The sequence below is a fragment of the Xyrauchen texanus genome, chromosome 4, assembly GCF_025860055.1.
Source record: "Xyrauchen texanus isolate HMW12.3.18 chromosome 4, RBS_HiC_50CHRs, whole genome shotgun sequence".
Taxonomy (NCBI): Eukaryota; Metazoa; Chordata; class Actinopteri; order Cypriniformes; family Catostomidae; genus Xyrauchen; species Xyrauchen texanus.
Window position 1 is genome coordinate 37,199,994 of NC_068279.1, and position 19,761 is coordinate 37,219,754.

Here is a 19,761-nt window from a genome sequence, read left to right on the forward strand (position 1 = left end):
TAAAAATAGAAATCCACATCGGATTTTTTAGTCTCATCTCTAACTGCTGCTCCCGCACACATCCAGTGAAAGTAATCGGAAATGTAATCCCATGCCTCGAGAAATCTGATTTGGTCCTGCGGGAGTCCCACAGGAATGTAGACCTTTAGGTTGAGGGTAGGGTGATAGGTTTTGTTGATTGAAAACTAAATATTGAAAATTTTACTTTCTTTTAAAACCACTTAGTGCACAACTCACCTTGGAAAGACCGTGGTTCGATATGTGTAATAATGAACCACGTTGATTCATTTTGCAAAAATGTCACCACAGTCTCTTAATTTTGATGAGATCAGGCTGATACCACAAAGAGTTGCATTTACACAGAATGTTTAATGCTGCATAAATGGTGGGATAAATGCATTTACACAAGAATTACAATTGCAAGAATAATGTAATGAAATTCATGTTCTGAATATTAAATTATGAATAGCCCATAGAAACATGAAATTATTATCCATTGACTTACTTCCTATACCTGCGTATCCTATTCAGGGTTGCAGTTGAAATGATTAATTAACATACAAAGTTATTAATTAAACAAATTTGTCATTTGAATTATATATGATAATATTTTATATCATTGACTGTCATTGTCAAAGCTTTTGACATCCGAGGCAGCTTTGATAGTAGGGGCAGAGATGAGGACATTTTAAAATGGCTTATATGCTGCGTTGCACATTTACACTGTATTTGGAGGTGGTACAGAGTCTGCTCAGAGCAACCTTCTCTGCTGTGTAAAGACACCTTTAATGTTATGTTAACCTGCTCTTCTTATACAAATTCCACCTGAGCTTCTGTTGCTCTTGTGTTGTCAGGCCCTTTTTCATCTCCTTTTGAAGTGAAAATCCACATCATCTTTTTTGTGTGCAAAATCGAATAAATCGAAAAGGTTTGAGAAAATCTCTCTGTGATTTGTGTATGCACATGAGCCTTAAAGGTCCAAAAGATTGTTGCAGGGCATGTTTCAAAGTTGTAATTTTGTGTTTTGTATTATCTCAAATGTCTGCAGTATGTACCAGTTGTGACTTTTTTTTTTTTTTTTTTTAAATGTACTATCATGGAATTTTTGTGAATCTCTTGTCACTAAGGCAGCTCACAGCCTCATTGGTGTATTATTGGTAAGAAGTCTTCTTGGGTTCTCCCTTTAGCGTTTTACACATTTTGCATTTTGAACAGATGCCACAATGGGTGGTTTAAAATAAATAAATAAATGTATTTAGGGCAGGAATTGATTGGATTGTGAAAATCAGATGTGCCATACCAGGAGCAAAACCTACATGCAAATTTTCTCAAACAATCATTGTTTCAGAGGAAGAGTAAGTTGTTACATTTTGATTTGCCTAAAGATTGCAAATCCAAAACATCAAATAAACAATATTTGGAATAATGTGCACTGAAACATTCACAATCAGGCCAGGAAAATGCATTTAGAAAGTAAATCGGGTCTATGTCAGCCTGATCTCATTAATATATATAGCTATTTGTATGTTAATATTTGTAACATTTAAACGTACATGCTTGTACATTTGGATAGACAATAAAATGTACAATATGGACATTTGAAAGCATCTAAAACATAATTTTTTTTACATATTTACAGCTTTAGAAACTTAAAATATTGACAAATCCATTACTAATATATCTGAATACACAAATTGATCATAAATATATTTGTACATACATATTTTTACTGTTTTAAAGATATTTTAGATTCCTTAACCCAACCACAACCTCTAAACATAGCCATATTTCAACAATATAAAAACATGTAACAAGTAGTTCAATGTACAGTAACAATAATTTTTGTTACAATATATTAATTTATATATATTTAAACAGCCGCTAATCCTACACCTACTCCTAAACCTAACCATAAACATTTATTAAGCATATAAAACATGTAACAAGCAGATCAATTTAATCACAATAATGGCAACAGTCAGTACAAAAGTAGTCCAAAGGGCGATGCGTGGCATCTGATGTGCTCCAAGTTGGCATACAATAGCATTGTGTGAGGTGGAGAGAAGAATATAAATTATTAATAATTGTAAAACTCCATAACGGTGCTGTCATATCTCATTAAAACATTACATCACAGAATACGGCATGTCGCAAAGGGTCACGAGACACTTCAATGAGTCAATGAGCATTCGACATCACTGCTGTAAAACCGCTGGTCATAATGCTTGAGGCTGCAATTTTTGAATTTTGAAAACAAAACTAACGCGTTGACACGTACAGCAGGCTTGATGGTGCTGCGTGTGGATCGAGATGGAGATCGTTGAATAAAAGGCTTGAATTTGGGTCTGTTCTTTACAGAAAGCTGTCTGAAGATTTTGATTATAGCTAACAAATGTATGTATTAATTTTATACGTCGGAACTCGAATCTCTCCAGTGATTATAATTTATAAAGTTATAAATATGGATATTTTTCTTAAAAAAACACATCGCATCACTTCAGAAGGCCTTTATTAAACCCCCTGGAGCCATATGGATTACTTTTTTGACAGATGGGATGCACTTAATTGGGCTTCAAAATCTTAATTACATTCAATCCATTATAAAGCTTAGAAGAGCCTGGATATTTTTTAATATAACTCTGATTGTGTTTGGCTGAAAGAATAAAGTCATATACACCTAGGATGGCATTTGGGGATGGGATTTTAACACTTTTAATTATATAAACTGGTGAGATTTGATACAATCTGTTCCATAACTGTTCTAGGAGGACAATATGTCAAAGAATTCAAAATCCTCGAGCTCTGAAGACATTAAAAGACACTTACGTGCTCATGCTGACACCCTCGAACAGGCCCCGAGCCAGGGAGTCGATTTGGTCGGTGAAGTGAGGGAATTGTGGCGAGTTGCTGATGAAGGTCGTTGCTGACTTAGAGGATCTTGCTGTGATACGTTGATCGATCACTGCCTTGGAGACCAAATTCTCTGAGGTGGTTTCAGGAGTGGGGGATGTTGAGAAACGGATCGATTTTCTGGACTCATCAGAGTGGGAATTATCTGCTAATCCGCTAGCAACCAAGGTGGATTTGGAGCGTGTCTGGGAGAATTTGGAGGACATGAAGAACCGTAGCAGGCGGAATAACATCCGTATTGTTGGAATTCCTGAGGCCAAAGAGGGTTAGGATATGGTGAAATTCCTGGACGAGCTCTTTCTGAATCTACTTGACATATCAGGCCATAAGCCGGAAATCGAGCGAGATTCCAGGGTTATTTCTCGGTGAGTTGTGGAGTGAGGCATCAATTCTGGCCAATTTTCTGAGATCATCCGATAAAGATCTTGTGTTATGCAAGGTGAGGAGTAAAGGAAGGCTATCTTGGAAAAACCACAACATTTTCTTGTTCCCAGACTTTGCGAATGCGACGAGAGAAATATGATTGATTCAAGGAATGCAAGAAACTTTTACGTCAACGGAAGGTCGCTTTTGCACTGATATTCCTGACCAAATTGAGAAGAGATGCTAAGGATGGCCGTAAAACATTTACATGCCCACAGCAAGCGATGTCCTTCATGAAGTCAATGGAGTAAGTTATCTTGTGGTATTCACATTGCAGCCAAATGGATCGATTCACTGAACATCCACTTGACTGTTCGAGGAAACTGAGTGCCTTTTTTTGTTTGCTTTTTGTGCTGGTTCCTCCTAGCGGCTGGAGATTGTTTTATGGATGAATCTGCACGCTCTTTGTGCTATGCCTCCTATTGGCTGGATTTAGTTTTGTGGAGTATTCTCGCAAGATATTGGAGTGATTAGGTCATTTGTTGCACTCATGTTGCAGCCGAATGGGCCGCTCACTGAACATTCGTTTGACTGTTTGAGGAGTCTGAGCACCCTTTTTTTTGTGCTGGTTCCGCCTAGAGGCTGGAGTTTGTTTTGTGGAGTAAAACACCTTCTGGACAGTTTTGTGGATGAATCTACATGCTCTTTGTGTTTATTGGTTGGAGTTTGTTTTATAGATTATCCTTTATTGTGTAATTCTGTCTCACAAAATTTGTATCGAAACACTGGACTTTTCCTATGGAGCAATCCAACAGCAAAGTTGTCGTGGGGGTTTTCGTAGGCATATATTGACTGTTTGAGTGTAGAGGTATGGATGGCAATTGGTGCTGTCGTGCATGGGATTAATGCAAAAAAAAAATTCTGTCTGTTTGGTTCTGGGGGAAGTTCGGGGTTTGATTGTTGCACTAATGTGCAATGTGGTCTTTACAATTTTGTTTTTGACACACAATCTATTTTTTCTTATACGTCGAAATGTCAAATGTTAGTGAGTGGATTGTCTCTCTTCACGTGGAATGTGAATGGGTTGGGGCACCCCATAAAAAGGAAGGTTATTTCTCTTCTTAAGCATAAGAATATAGTGATATAATGTTTCTTCAAGAAATGCATCTTTCCCCACAGGAAGCTGAAAAATTAGGGAAGATATGGGGAGGACATATTTTCTTTAGTGCTGGCTCAAGTAAGAGCAGGGGAGTCATTACACTGATAAGTAAACATCTACAATTCAAATGTCTCAAACAGATTAAAGATAAATTAGGAAGAGTCATTATTGTTTTAGCTGAAATTCAGGGGCAAAGTTTGATTTTGGCTAATATTTACACACCTATAATTTATTGAAGACTCAGTCCTTGATCTTAGCGAAGCAAAAGTGTGCAAGGCCCCTTGATAAAAACATCGATGCTTCATAGGATGTGTTAAAATCTTGGTCTTACAGATATTTAGAGACTTTTGAACACATCTGGTAGGGACTATACATGTTTTTCATCAGTCCATAAGATTTACTCTAGAATAGTTTTTTTTTTTGTATTTAAGCCCCTCATTTCATCTGTTGTTTATTGCTCAGTTGGAAACATCTTAGTCTCAGATCATGCCCTGGTGTGTTTAGAGGTGTTGCCACATATGGAGAAAAGGAAATCACATACTTGGCATTTTAATGTATCCCTTTTGCAAAATCCTGAATTACAACACAATGTGGCAGGTGCGCTACATTACATTTATCTATGATTGGGTAGGTTAATATTATTAAAATTAATTGTATTCCAAAACTACCTGTTACAATCTCTCCCTATAGATGTCCCGCTCTCTTATTTCAAGCAATTTGATAGCATAGCGAAGTCCTTCATTTGGAATGGTAAATGCCCCAGATTAAATTTCAGTAAGTTTAATAGGCCGATTGACAAGGGTGGGCTAGGCCTACCAAAGATTTTGTTTTATTCAGTCTCAGACATTTGTCTCACTGGTCGCTTCCACGTAAGAGAGCCCCTCCCTGGTTTTGTATTGAACAGGAAGTTCTTGCCCATATTTTGCCATTGCAAAGCATTTCTATCAAACTAACCGGAGAAGTTACGTTATCCCGTTATATTTGCATGCGGTATGGACAAAAGTGTCCAGAATGCTTAATTCGGACATTTATTTAAAAGTTGCTTCAAGCAAATGGCTGAACCCAAAGTTATGAATTAAAAAGTCCACTTTCTGCTAGTCAGAGTGGATTGTGAGGGAGGTTAATATGCTCTGTGAACTATATGAGAGTGGAGGGTTTAGATCCTTTGAAAATATGATTCAAGATTTTGGGATCCCCAGGTCTCAATTCTTTAGGTATTTGCAGCTGTGCAAGCTGCTCTGTACTATTTTTTGGAGTAGCATACACCTCCCTAAAGTGGCAGAGACTCTGGGAGTGGTGATTACTGCTTTTAGAAAAGGTAATGTGGCATCAGTGTATTAACCCCTGCACTGAGTCTGGGGGATGGAGCTTCAACTTCTCTCAAGAGATTATGGGTGAAAGATTTAAACTTGGTATTGGAGGATGGAGTGTGTGCTAGGATTCTAAAAAAAATCAAGTCTGCATCTAGAGATGCAAGGGTTCGCCTTATGCAATTCAAGATTTGACATAGATTCTATAGGACCCACTCTAGATTGTATACCCACCTGCTGGTGATGCTGATCAGAAGATGGAGACATAACCCATGTTTTTTGGTGGTGTGTTAAGCTCCAAGAATTTTGGTTGAGGGTTCAGAGTTTTATGTGTGACGTATTGAGCACTCAAATTTCATTTTGCCCCAGACTCTGTATTTTAGGCGATGGGGTGGTCATCAATATGTAGAGTCATGTTGGTTTAACCCTACATTGGGCATTCCAATTTGGGGAGAAAAGGGGAGAATTCTTGATGCTGATTGTATCCTCTGTTTACATGCTACATTAAAGCCCAAAGAGGAGGTCCAGAGAGGCAGCCAGCCAGCCTGAGAGACTGTAAATAGATCCAGGGTGGGTTACATAAGGCCTCTCTTGCCTGTCTGTGCTAGAAAACACAGAATGCTTAATCCCTTGAACTTGACTTCAACTGCAGTTGCAGTGACTGACTGTATATGTGTGCATATATAAGCTGTGGTTAGTACATGTGCATATACACAAACACACTCTCATAAACAAACTGACACACCAAGCAGTTCTTTGTCTCAGGTGTATACATGGCTGTGTTGAAATTACATGAAATATATTTGTGCTGTATTTTGTCTCCTCTGAATCCAGGCATAACTCAAAGAGCAATAAATGGAGTTCGCTGTGTTCATTGTTGCATGACCAGCTGAAGTTGCTCATTTTGTAAGTGTCGGCAGTAGATAAAGTGAAATAAAAGTTAACATAAGATGCACAAACAGATGCAATATGTTCTGTTTTCTGATATTTCAACCTTTGAATTAGCAGATTGCATTCATGCTGTATGCATAATAATATCTCACAAAATAAATAGATCTAATGATGCTTAAATACATGTTTTGGACTTATTCCCCACAGAGTGCTAATTCAGGAACCAAAGGATGAAAATACTCCTGGAAATTGGCATCTTTATTTCATGTAGACAATCCGTGCTGTTATGTTGTGAAAATGCTATTGAACTTAAAATCCAATTAAATATTTCCTACTGTTACTCAGGACCAGAGCTAATGTACTGCTCACACACACACACACACACACACACACACACACACAAAATAAATCAATCAAATGTACCATAGGACTATATAGTTAAAAATAAAAATTCTTTTTTTGGGAAAAACAATGGCGTTTTGCTAATTCACCATGCCAGTAAATGTACCATGGAAGTACATGGAAGTTCTTTTGACACCATTACTGTACCATGGTACCACTACAGTGCTTCTTTGTAATGAAAAAAGCATAAACCTTATATAATGAGATGATCTCCTTGTTTTTACATCAAGCTTTGTATAGTGTTGCACAAAGAAAAGTTTGACTGCCTGCAAGCTTAATGCAGCTGAAATTTAACTAATTAAGCCGAAGCAGCACCAGTCTTTATGTAATGTAATAGTATTTAAGTTTTTACCAGCCCTTAAGGGTTGCAGTAATAGTTCATTCACCTACTAAGAGAAGTAGCTAGTAGTTTTTTACTTTGATATTATTACCCATGAAAAGAATATAGGCCTGACCCTGTCCATAGGAAGAAGTCCCATGAAGATGTTGTCTTTAGTTTCCCTTTAACCTATCCAAAGTAAAAAAAATTATAAATCAAAGTTTACTTCAAAGATTGCACAATTCCAGGCATAACACAAAGACCAGTTTAAGATATAAAACCAACTGAGGTTTCTCATCAAGGTTAAGAAATCGAAGTTCAAGTTTGTGGCAAAAGTCGACATGCTGCATTCCATTCAGTGTCAGATGTGGGATGTTCTTACTTGATATCTCCAGCTATATAGTGGTATGTGGTCTGAGGCTCAGAAGATATAAAAACAGAAATGCAGTGCTAACATTTTTCCCCCAGTGTTCAGTTATCAACAGAAAAGATAATTTACTGTGTTTTACACCATACTTTAGGTTTTATTATCATGCATTGGCAGATCATGGCACAGGCAGTTGCCTTGGCCAAAGGCATTCTCTGGGGTTCCCCAAAGAGCCAAGCAACTAACTTAATTACAGAAGAGTGACAGTAGTTAAACTATTCTTTTTTTTTTTTTTGAGAGGCAGCCATAAGTTCTGTAAACTTACACTGTTTCAGGCTTATTGGCTGTCCAAAGTCAGCTTAAATTAACTTCAACTCAATGGCTCATTGGGAGATAGTAATTTGTTTTATGAGACAATTGAGAGGGAGAAAAATTGAATAAAATGCATAAGAGAGTGAGACAAAAATGTGTTTAAAGTTTGAGAAGTTAAAGGGTTAAATCGCTAAAAGTTTGTTCAAGCACAAGCTGAGTTTAACTGTAACAGGCCATGGGGTGTTAACCGCTAGTTTGTATGCTATGGTTTTAATAGTAAAAGCTATCATGATCACTGACGTCATTACAGAATACTACATTTGTGAGGCACATTTGTAATAATGAGATCCATTAGAGTGGATTTATTTAGATCTTTTGGGTTGAGCCTAGTAGGAGCATTAATAAACTGCATGAGATTTAAAGAATCAAACAGTTGCTTAATGCAATCAGAAGTAGAGGAAAGACAATCCCAATTTAGATCACCCATGAGAACGAATTCAAAGTTAATTAGAGTGCAAGGCATCAGAAAGAGAAGAGAGGGCTTCTTTTGTTGCTGACAGTGGTCTATAATAGCCAACGACAGTAAAGTGAATATCTTTAGATATATTCACCTTAACAGCAAGCACCTCAAACTGTCTGGCTTTAGTTATAGACTGTGATATGGAGCTACAAAATTTTTATTTAACATTATTTCCACCACCACTTTTACCAACTCTATCGGATCTATAAACATTGTAACCATCAATTGCAATCACATTATCAGTGTGATTTTTAAGTTTCTGATTAAACCATAAAATCCATATCCGTTGTAAAAACCCAAAGCTTTATCATGTCCATTTTGGAAAGATGACTTCTTCTAACATTAAAATGCACAAGGCCAAAACCAGATCTACTTTTAAAGTCTGCCGGCATAAGTATATTTTGCATAGGTTTAGGTTCAGGTTTGGTTGCACATTTCCAGATAACAATAGCAGCAACATAACAATACTGTAAGGGGGTTACGATGGGCAAGGAGGAGGCGAGAACCGGCTTGTCAATATAAATAATAATTTAATGAAAACTTAAACCAAAACACACAAACATAAACACACACGACGGACATGCCAGTAATACTCTCTCTCTCGAACCGTCGTCACCGGCCGCCTTTATCCCTTGCGCGCCCCATCATGCCGATTGGGGACTGGGCGTGCAACATTCCAGCCCGGCCCTGCCCCCTCCGCTCCACAAATACACTTTTTAATTTCCCAGTATGTGTATTGTTAATATAATCAGTGTCTCTGGCAATAAAATGCAATGGGTCTTTCAATATTCAAGTAGATAGGAGCTGCACTTGAAAGCCACTTGTTACATAGAAAAATAGTAAACTCCGGTACCAAAATGATCTTTCCCTGTCATAATTACGACTTGATGGGTCGTTCATGTGCAACTTCCAAAAAGGAAACTTTTATTTACGATAATATTGATAGCACACAAAGGAAACATTACCAACAAAACATTTTTTTCATGTATTGCATGTACTTCATATGTGTAGAAGTAATTTAATAATTGGTCTATCATAGTTATATTCTTAAAAACTATGTCTTCCTTTTAATATCTCCATGTTGTTAGCTATTTTTTTGTTAGTCGCTGCATAGTTATTTATTTATTTATGGAGTTGGAGTGGGGCCCACTCACGTCTGATCTCACCTAGGACACAATGTGAGTCTGGACCCCCAATGTTATCATGTAATGTAGGACTTTTGACTAACTGAAACATTTTGCTCAAAAGTGCATTTTTATCATTAGCTGTGAACATCTCCATGAGTGCCCCAATATTTGTGTCATGTCATACACCCGCATCTCGGCAATGTCAAGGCATTTGTACAAGTAGGAAAATGGAAATTCTGTCTTTCTGAGTTGAATGTAGACTTTGCCTCAGATGGCACAGTTGGTTCACTGACTGATGGTTCTTGGTCAGAATAAGCTACAGTTTGGACCAGACTTTTAACCAATTAGTTTAAAAGTATAACTATGTGAGACAAATTTGAATAAGTTGAATAGAACGCAAATTTTTTTTAAACACAATGACTGAAATTAAAAGTGAATTGTTGTATAAGATGTTCTGCCCTTTGTGCAGCCTCATATTAATGTGGCAAATGCTATGTAAGCACACATGCTAACCAATTCCCGCCGTCTCTGTTCCCTCAGGTCATTATGACAATAGCTGATTCAACTCCACTCACACCTTCTGTAAAGGGGCTACCTGTGTTTATTTGCCTTGCAGATGGCCTCAAACTGCATAGTGCTCAGCATCTCATGCGTAGCACTCAGCCTCTCATAACCCCTTCCCTGTTTTATTTCACAGAGCTTAACAGCATCTGTGTGCTGCCAGTAAGTTTGATGTTTCTATGAGCTTGTAAGGTCACACGGCACAGGTGCTCTGATACAGATATGTTTGTATCAATGCAGACCTCAGGTGGTGGTTGTGATAATGTGCTTCAGGCTGTTTTCTCAACATATCCAGCACTACACGGTTTTATTTTTAATATTTAAGATTACATAATGAAGTTCAGTACACTGCAAAAAATTTAACCCACCAAAATTGCAAACCTAGGTTTAATTACTGCCTTCAAATTTTCATTAAAATCAAAGTGATGCCAAAGTTACAAACTGCCATGAAAAGTACTTATAACTGTGTGTGTGTGTGTGTGTGTGTGTGTGTGTGTGTGTGTGTGTATGTATATGTATGTGTATGTATATGTATATATATATATATATATATATATATATCTATATATATATATATATATATATTATAATTTTCTTTTTTTTTTTTATAAAGGATGCCACTTTGAAAATGCATGAAATCAACATGAAATGCCATAAATGACCCTACTGAATAATAATTTAAAAAGCGGGTCTAGCTGATCTCCTTGACTGGCCACACTGGTCTTCAGATGGTCAAGCTGGTCTTCAGCTGGTTACTTCTAGTCAAACCAAGTGCCCATAACCCATCTAAAACAGCAAACCAGATCAGACAAGACCAGCAAACCAGCAGCGGCAGGTTTAAACGTTTAAATTCAGCAGTTTAATTGATGGAAACAAACACACACACACACACACACACACACACATATATATATATATATTTATTTTTTTAATTATTTTTTTTGCATTTAACACACATGCACAGGTCTGGTAACTTTTCATGTTGTGTCTGCTTCTGCAGCACTATTTCCTCATCGTCTTCGGCCATGATGGACAGAAGCCTCTGGAACTGCGGACAGAGGAGGAGGCGGAATGTGATAAATGGGTGGAGGCTATCCAGCAGGCCAGGTACTCCTGTGTGTGTGTGTGACAGTGTGTGTATTTGTTTTATTGTGTCCTGCTCAGTCAAGAAGAACATTTAGCAGCACTAAAGAAGCTTTACTCTCAGGCTGAATGAATAAAATCATCATAATCGGAGAGAGACATATCTAAGCGGGTTAAGTCAAGTGCATTGTGCATTTATCCCTGTCACTACTAAGCAGAACAGCAACAAATAAGCTGCATTGAGTTTGACAGCACTGTTTCTTCTCTCTCCCTGGTGCTCAAACATCCAGCCGAAGATAAAACTTAGCAGTCATGTTTTATACATCTCCAAAGGATCAGCATAAACTCTAAAGGAAGCATGAACCACTTTATTTGTTGTATAACAAATCTGCCAAAAAGCAATACTGAATGTTAAGCTGAGATTTTAGACCGTGGAAACACTGTTGTTTCCAAGGTGGGGAATAAAATTTTTGTATTCACAACCAGTCACAGAGGCCGGTGAAAGCCAAATTTTACCATATATTTAGATTTCCTATCAGCAATTTATAGTTTTTCATTTCAAATATATAAAATAACTCACTACATATGTGAAATTGGAAAAAAAAATGCACTTTGCATTTTCACATCTTAAGCCTAGTGAACACTACACCACTCAAGATCATCTTCTTTGGTTTGAGTCAGCAACTGGCCTGCTATGAGAAGTCTCAGATATCACGACTAATGGTCCTTTAGTGTGCAAACATGCCAAGACTAGTCGCAGACACTACAACAGATTTCTAACCAGCTAGATATCTATCGGCATCTTTAGTATTTTCAGCAGGTTTTTTTTTTCCAAATGAGCGCAAAGAAAAATGGGTGTAAGCTGTTCTTTTCTGTTTCGAAAGAGCAGAGCAAGGTACTGGGTAACAGGAGACAAAAAAATAAATGGAAAATAAAATGAAACATCCCCCAAATCCCCCTACCTGGTGTCTTTATTATTTTCAACAGTTTTTCTTTACCCTCTCTGCAAATGGTGCAAATAAATTCTAAAACGTGTGAGAGCCATTTTTTCATGTTTGTTGGCATGTTATCAAGAATAAATTGCATGAGTTTGTGAATGAATTACATTAATTTTAAGATGCGTTTTGGTCGATCTTTTGAAAAGGATGATATTAAAAACAGATGTAATGTCCAAACTGTTCCGAGATTTGACCATTTCAAACACACTTAGACAGTGGGCTTGTCGTAATGTGACGGCAGCGGAGCGCCACCTGATAAAACAAGTTTAAACTTTGCCTTTTTAGATGCTGATTTAAAATGAAATATTTAAAAAAAGTGAGTAATTCTGCTCTAAACGTCATATCTTTTTTTTATAATTAAAAAAACTGTGCACCGGTTTTTAGTGCTTTCTTTCTCTTCTTTGACTTTTTAAAAATATTTTTTATGCTTTATTATTATTCAGTAATACACAGACGTAATGATTGATATATGTCCTCAATCAATCAGAAATGAAAGATTCTCCCATCGAAATCAGACCACAAGTGTTCGAAAGAGACTACCAGATATAACAGTGCTGTTTCTCGCTTGTACACTTGTGATTGATCAATCAAATGGACAATTTGTCCATCAACATGTATTACTCCACCGGATTTTGCTGTTGCTCACTGTCTCCGTGTTTAAATCTGCATCTCCCGCTGAATGCATTTAAATGCACTCTACAATATGGAACAGCCTTTCTGTGGCCCCTTCCTCAAGCCCGGACCTGGGACAAAAGGTCCCGTCTTATCGGTGGCCCTGCCAAGTGTACACAGGGTCTCCGTTGTGGACGAATAGTGATGTAGTTGATACACCCAGTTTCCGATCAGTCCTGCAGTGTGCGTACCAGCACGGTGAAAATCAAGACTGAGTCGCAGAGTGCCGACAGCAAGTCGTGTAGTGTGCCCTTGGCTTTAGTTTCATTCATTGTTTTTCACATCTGAGTCCTCTTACAAAGAACTTTAAGTTCAGTTTACATAATTTAACTTATCTTACCACACAGTATCTTAGATTAGCTTATTTTAACTTAGCTTTACATAGTTTAACTGAGCTTAAAGTGCCATATTTTCTTTCATTTGTTCCTTAAAATGTAATTCAATGTGTTACTTCAGTAATGGTGCATTGTTGTTAATAATGGCTAGTGTTAATTTCTCACTTTTGCTGCTTCCCTGCTGAAGGACTATTTTGAATATACACTTACGATGGTGCTAAGGTATTCTTTGAAGTATCTTGGTATACCGTGGTACACTTAATGAATATGGCAATCATTCAGTACTATAGTATACATCAAATAATCATGGTATAAACATCTGATGCTATCACTGTTAACAAAAAAGCAAATGCTTTTTAAGTCTGATCAGCTTAACTTTCACAAAAAGAATAAAATTTTGGTTTTGATGTTTTGTTTAGAGAAATACATAAAGTGAAAGATGGTTTTATGATGCTATGAAAATGCTGTTGTTGATGTTATCAACTTACAGACACACACACTTGCACATTATATTCTGTAGACACACAAAGCATTTGAGATTTATGGCACTCCAGAGATTTATACTCCTTATGCAGATTTATACTCAGTCTTCAGCGTAGATTTGTATTGCGTCACTCGGGAGAAGGGCTGAATCTATGGGATTATTGTGTTACCCATGAGCAGATGTGCCTGTGAACATCTGGACAGGCCACATTGGGCTGCAGTCAGTCAGGCCGACATTGTTCTTTTACATGAAATTGGAAATAGAGCATGGACAACACAAAGCGACAACGTGTGCCACAATGTTCAGTATGATCATGGTATTGATGTGAGTTAAGTACATTCAGTCTTTCTTGGAGTCAAGACGAAAATTTCAACCCAATAAAATTGAAAACTTAAGTGAAATTGTTGCCATAGAAGTACTGTTACCGATGTTAGCCATCCTGGAACGTCCACAAGACTTAGCCTCTGAATTAGACATGCTCCCTCTTTCCAAAACCCCCACCATACAAAGATACTGTTATACCTTTGAAACCGAGATGGAACAAGTGTGATATTTCAGAACACTTGACAGTGTTATCTGTCAGGTAATAGAGACATTTTCTGTGCCAGTCCATAAAACAAAATTGCTTACAGCACTGTAAAATCAAAGGGGTCAAGCATCTAGTGACAAATTGCAATTTTTCAACCGCTTTGAATTTAATCACTGATAAAGTCAATTGAGCTGAAATTACAGTTAGTAGAGATTATTTAAAGTAGACATGAATTAAATTGATTAAAATAAAGACATTACATAACGAAAGATATAACAGAAGGATGACATTTTAACAGGGCAGGTAAACCCAGGCACAAGTAAATTTCAGTTGTACTTTTCTACCTTCCATAGACTGTAAATAGACCACTTTTGGCAAACACATTCTGAGATGTCATTATAAAGGGCCTTTCATACATAGTGTTTGTTTCTGACAGCGCTATATTTCAGTTTTCTAAGTAGATAGATGCTTGCACTTCGAATGCACTAGATGGATGTCTTTGACCATTGCACCACGCATCAATGTTTTTTCAGCATCTCACGCAGTAACGCTGCATTTTTTAGACACAGTGTCTAGTTAAAAAAAACTTTAAAAACGTGTCTCGAGACACCTGCCTTCTGTTATATTCGTTGCACTGCATCTAGCTTTTTTAATGCAAGTATATGTTCTATCTGAACGGCACCGAATTCTGTTGTTTTCATACCAGCTACTCTGACATTATCATCGAACGTGAGGTTCTCATGCAGAAGTACATCCACCTGGTGCAGATTGTGGAGACGGAGAAGGTTGCTGCCAATCAGCTCCACACACAACTGGAAGACCAAGACACAGAGATTGAAAGGCTTAAAGTAGAGGTACATGCTTGAGCTGTACAATTTAATGTGATTTTTTTTCTCATAAACAGTACAATATATATATTTAAATACATACATACAGAAACGGTGGATATAAAAATTGAACACACCCCTGTTAAAACAGAAGGTTTTTGCGATAAAGATAAAGATGTACAAAGATAAATCATATCAGAATGTTTGCACCTTTCATGTAAAAATTACAACCTATGCAATGCCATTGAAAACCAAAGTGACATTTCAGAGAGAGAGAGAGAGAGAAACTTTTCCCTCTCCTTTACAAAAACATAACAGATCAGTCAAATTGCGAGGGCATCTCCTGTGTACGGCTCTCTTCAGGTCCCCCCACAGATTTTCTATAGGATTCAAGCCTGGGCTCTGACTGGGCCATTCCAAAACATTAATCATTTTGCTGAAGCCATTCTTTAGTTGATTTGGATGTGTGATTTGGATCATTGTCATGCTGAAAGACCTCTTCATTTTCAGCTTTCTAGCAGACGCCAGAAGGTTCTGTGCCAAAGTTGACTGGTATTAGGAGCTGTTGATTCCCTTCACTAAAGCAGCAGATCCAGCTGAAGAAAAGCAGCCCCAAAGCATGATGCTGCCACCATGTCCCATAGCCCAGAGAGATGAAGAATACGGGAGATAGTTGTCACATGTAGGGAGCAACCTGTACTTGCCAGAAAGAGATGCAGCTCCTTTATTGTAGCTGTAGGCCTCTTGACAGCCTCCCTGACCAGTTTTCTCTTTGTCTTATCATCAATTTTGGAGGGACATCCTGTTCTTGATAATGTCACTGTTGTGCCATACTTTCTCCACTTGTTGATGACTGTGTTCACTGTGTTTCATGGTATAGCTAATGCCTTGGAAATGTTTTTGTAGTCCTCACCTGAGCGATACATTTCAACAATCAGATCCCGTTGATGCTTTGTAAGCTCTTTGTGGCCCATGGCTCTTGCAGTTGTATGCATCCAAGGAGATGTCAGAAAAATCCTACAAGAACACCTGAGAGTTAATCAGAGTCACTTCAGGTGAAGACAGGTGTGTACTATTTCACATGAGCTTGATGATTGGTTGATTCTGAACGCAGCCACATACCCAATTATAAAAGGGTGTAGTTTTTGAAATGTGTCTCTTTGTTTTTCAGTGGCATTGCATAGGTTGTAATTTTTACATTAAAGGTGCAAAAAGTCTGATATGATTTATCTTTGTTTGATTTTTTTTTACATCACAAAAACCTGGATGTGTAGACTTTTTATATCCACTGTGTGTGTGTGTGTGTGTGTGTGTGTGTGTGTGTGTGTGTGTGTGTGTGTGTGTGTGTGTGTGTGTGTATATATAAAAAAAATATATATATATATATATGTAATACTGATCCTAGAGTGGTTTACTGATTTATAAAATTGGGCCACCATATTCTCTCTCTCTGTATGTATGTATGTGTGTGTGTGTGTGTGTGTGTGTGTGTGTATATATATATATATATATATATATATAATACTGAACCTAGAGTGGTTTACTGATTTATAAAATTGGGCCACCATATTCTCTCTCTCTCTCTGTGTGTGTGTGTGTGTGTGTGTGTGTGTGTGTGTGTGTGTGTGTGTGTGTGTGTGTGTGTATATATATATATACATACACAGTCAGGTCCATAAATATTGGGACATCAGCACAATTCTAATCTTTTTGGCTTTATACACCACCACAATGGATTTGAAATGAAACGAACAAGATGTGCTTTAACTGCAGATTTTCAGCTTTAATTTGAGGGTATTTACATCCAAATCAGGTGAACGGTGTAGGAATTACAACAGTTTGTATATGGGACAATTGGCTGCTCATCTGTTCCATGGCCAGGTGTGTGTTATTCCCTCATTATCCCATTTACAAGGAGCAGATAAAAGGTCCAGAGTTCATTTCAAGTGTGCTATTTGCATTTGGAATCTGTTGCTGTCAACCCCGCAATATGAGATCCAAAGAGCTGTCACTATCAGTGAAGCAAGCCATCATTAGGCTGAAAAATCAAAACAAACCCATCAGAGAGATAGCAAAAACATTAGGTGTGGCCAAATCAACTGTTTGGAACATTCTTAAAAAGAAAGAACGCACCGGTGAGCTCAGCAACACCAAAAGACCCGGAAGACCACGGAAAACAACTGTGGTGGATGACCGAAGAATTCTTTCCCTGGTGAAGAAAACACCCTTCACAACAGTTGGCCAGATCAAGAACACTCTCCAGGAGGTAGGTGTATGTGTGTCAAAGTCAACAATCAAGAGAAGACTTCACCAGAGTGAATACAGAGGGTTCACCACAAGATGTAATCCATTGGTGAGCCTCAAAAACAGGAAGGCCAGTTTAGAGTTTGCCAAATGATATCTAAAAAAGTCTTCCCAGTTCTGGAACAACATCCTATGGACAGATGCAGTGGTGGACGAAGTACACATACCATGTACTTGAGTTAAAGTAAAGATACTCAAGGTCAAATATTACTCAAGTAAAAGTAGAAGTGCTGCCTTTAAACATTCACTTGAGTAAAAGTACAAAAGTATTTGCCTTCAAATGTACTTAAGTATCCAAGTACTATGATAGGCCATAATGTCCTATTATAATTTGTGTATATATATATATATATATATATATATATATATATATATATATATATATATATACAGTGAGGAAAATAAGTATTTGAACACCCTGCTATTTTGCAAGTTCTCCCACTTACAAATCATGGAGGGGTCTGAAATTGTCATCGTAGGTGCATGTCCACTGTGAGAGACATAATCTAAAAAAAAATCCAGAAATCACAATGTTTAATTTTTAAACTATTTATTTGTATGATACAGCTGCAAATAAGTATTTGAACACCTGTCTATCAGCTAGAATTCTGACCCTCAAAGACCTGTTAGTCTGCCTTTAAAATGTCCACCTCCACTCCATTTATTATCCTAAATTAGATGCACCTGTTTGAGGTCGTTAGCTGCATAAAGACACCTGTCCACCCCATACAATCAGTAAGAATCCAACTACTAACATGGCCAAGACCAAAGAGCTGTCCAAAGACACTAGAGACAAAATTGCACACCTCCACAAGGCTGGAAAGGGCTACGGGAAATTGCCAAGCAGCTTGGTGAAAAAAGGTCCACTGTTGGAGCAATCATTAGAAAATGGAAGAAGCTAAACATGACTGTCAATCTCCCTCGGACTGGGGCTCCATGCAAGATCTCACCTCGTGGGGTCTCAATGATCCTAAGAAAGGTGAGAAATCAGCCCAGAACTACACGGGAGGAGCTGGTCTATGACCTGAAAAGAGCTGGGACCACCGTTTCCAAGGTTACTGTTGGTAATACACTAAGACGTCATGGTTTGAAATCATGCATGGCACGGAAGGTTCCCCTGCTTAAACCAGCACATGTCAAGGCCCGTCTTAAGTTTGCCAATGACCATTTGGATGATCCAGAGGAGTCATGGGAGAAAGTCATGTGGTCCGATGAGACCAAAATAGAACTTTTTGGTCATAATTCCACTAACTGTGTTTGGAGGAAGAAGAATGATGAGTACCATCCCAAGAACACCATCCCTACTGTGAAGCATGGGGTGGTAGCATCATGCTTTGGGGGTGTTTTTCTGCACATGGGACAGGGTGACTGCACTGTATTAAGGAGAGGATGACCGGGGCCATGTATTGCGAGATTTTGGGGAACAACCTCCTTCCCTCAGTTAGAGCATTGAAGATGGGTCAAGGCTGGGTCTTCCAACATGACAATGACCCGAAGCACACAGCCAGGATAACCAAGGAGTGGCTCTGTAAGAAGCATATCAAGGTTCTGGCGTGGCCTAGCCAGTCTCCAGACCTAAACCCAATAGAGAATCTTTGGAGGGAGCTCAAACTCCGTGTTTCTCAGCGACAGCCCCGAAACCTGACTGATCTAGAGAAGATCTGTGTGGAGGAGTGGGCCAAAATCCCTCCTGCAGTGTGTGCAAACCTGGTGAAAAACTACAGGAAACGTTTGACCTCTGTAATAGCAAACAAAGGCTACTGTACCAAATATTAACATTGATTTTCTCAGGTGTTCAAATACTTATTTGCAGCTGTATCATACAAATAAATAGTTAAAAAATCATACATTGTGATTTCTGGATTTTTTTTTTTAGATTATGTCTCTCACAGTGGACATGCACCTACGATGACAGTTTCATACCCCTCCATGATTTCTAAGTGGGAGAACTTGCAAAATAGCAGGGTGTTCAAATACTTATTTTCCTCACTGTATATATATTTTCTATGTTATGGGAGCAGCCAATTTCCCTCCAAAATTAAACACAAAAACATATTAATGCAGTGTTTCTGCTACTCCCCAGAAAAACAATGCTATTATATGAGTCATTTTAGTGTCAACATAATAAGCAATGTACATTATGCGTCAATATTTACAGATAATTGCTGCAATAATAGCTGCTGCTCTCTGCCCCGCTTAAAATCATTGGCAACGCAATTTGTTTGGAACTATTGAGAGCTACACGAATCACGTGACCGCGCGGCGGCGAGATCACTGTCGCAACCATC

General features: G+C 38.0%; 1 protein-coding gene across 2 annotated transcripts in view; it reads left to right on the forward strand.

Annotated features, from left to right (window-relative positions):
- The window catches only part of LOC127643299 (ras-specific guanine nucleotide-releasing factor 2-like), a 96,213-nt gene that overhangs the window by 20,477 nt on the left and 55,975 nt on the right, over nucleotides 1-19,761 (forward strand). For both annotated transcript variants that reach the window (XM_052125978.1, XM_052125979.1), the window contains exons 2-3: nucleotides 11,242-11,348; nucleotides 15,049-15,196. In XM_052125978.1, coding sequence (XP_051981938.1) covers nucleotides 11,242-11,348; nucleotides 15,049-15,196 — 255 coding nt within the window. The remainder of the gene's footprint in view (nucleotides 1-11,241; nucleotides 11,349-15,048; nucleotides 15,197-19,761) is intronic.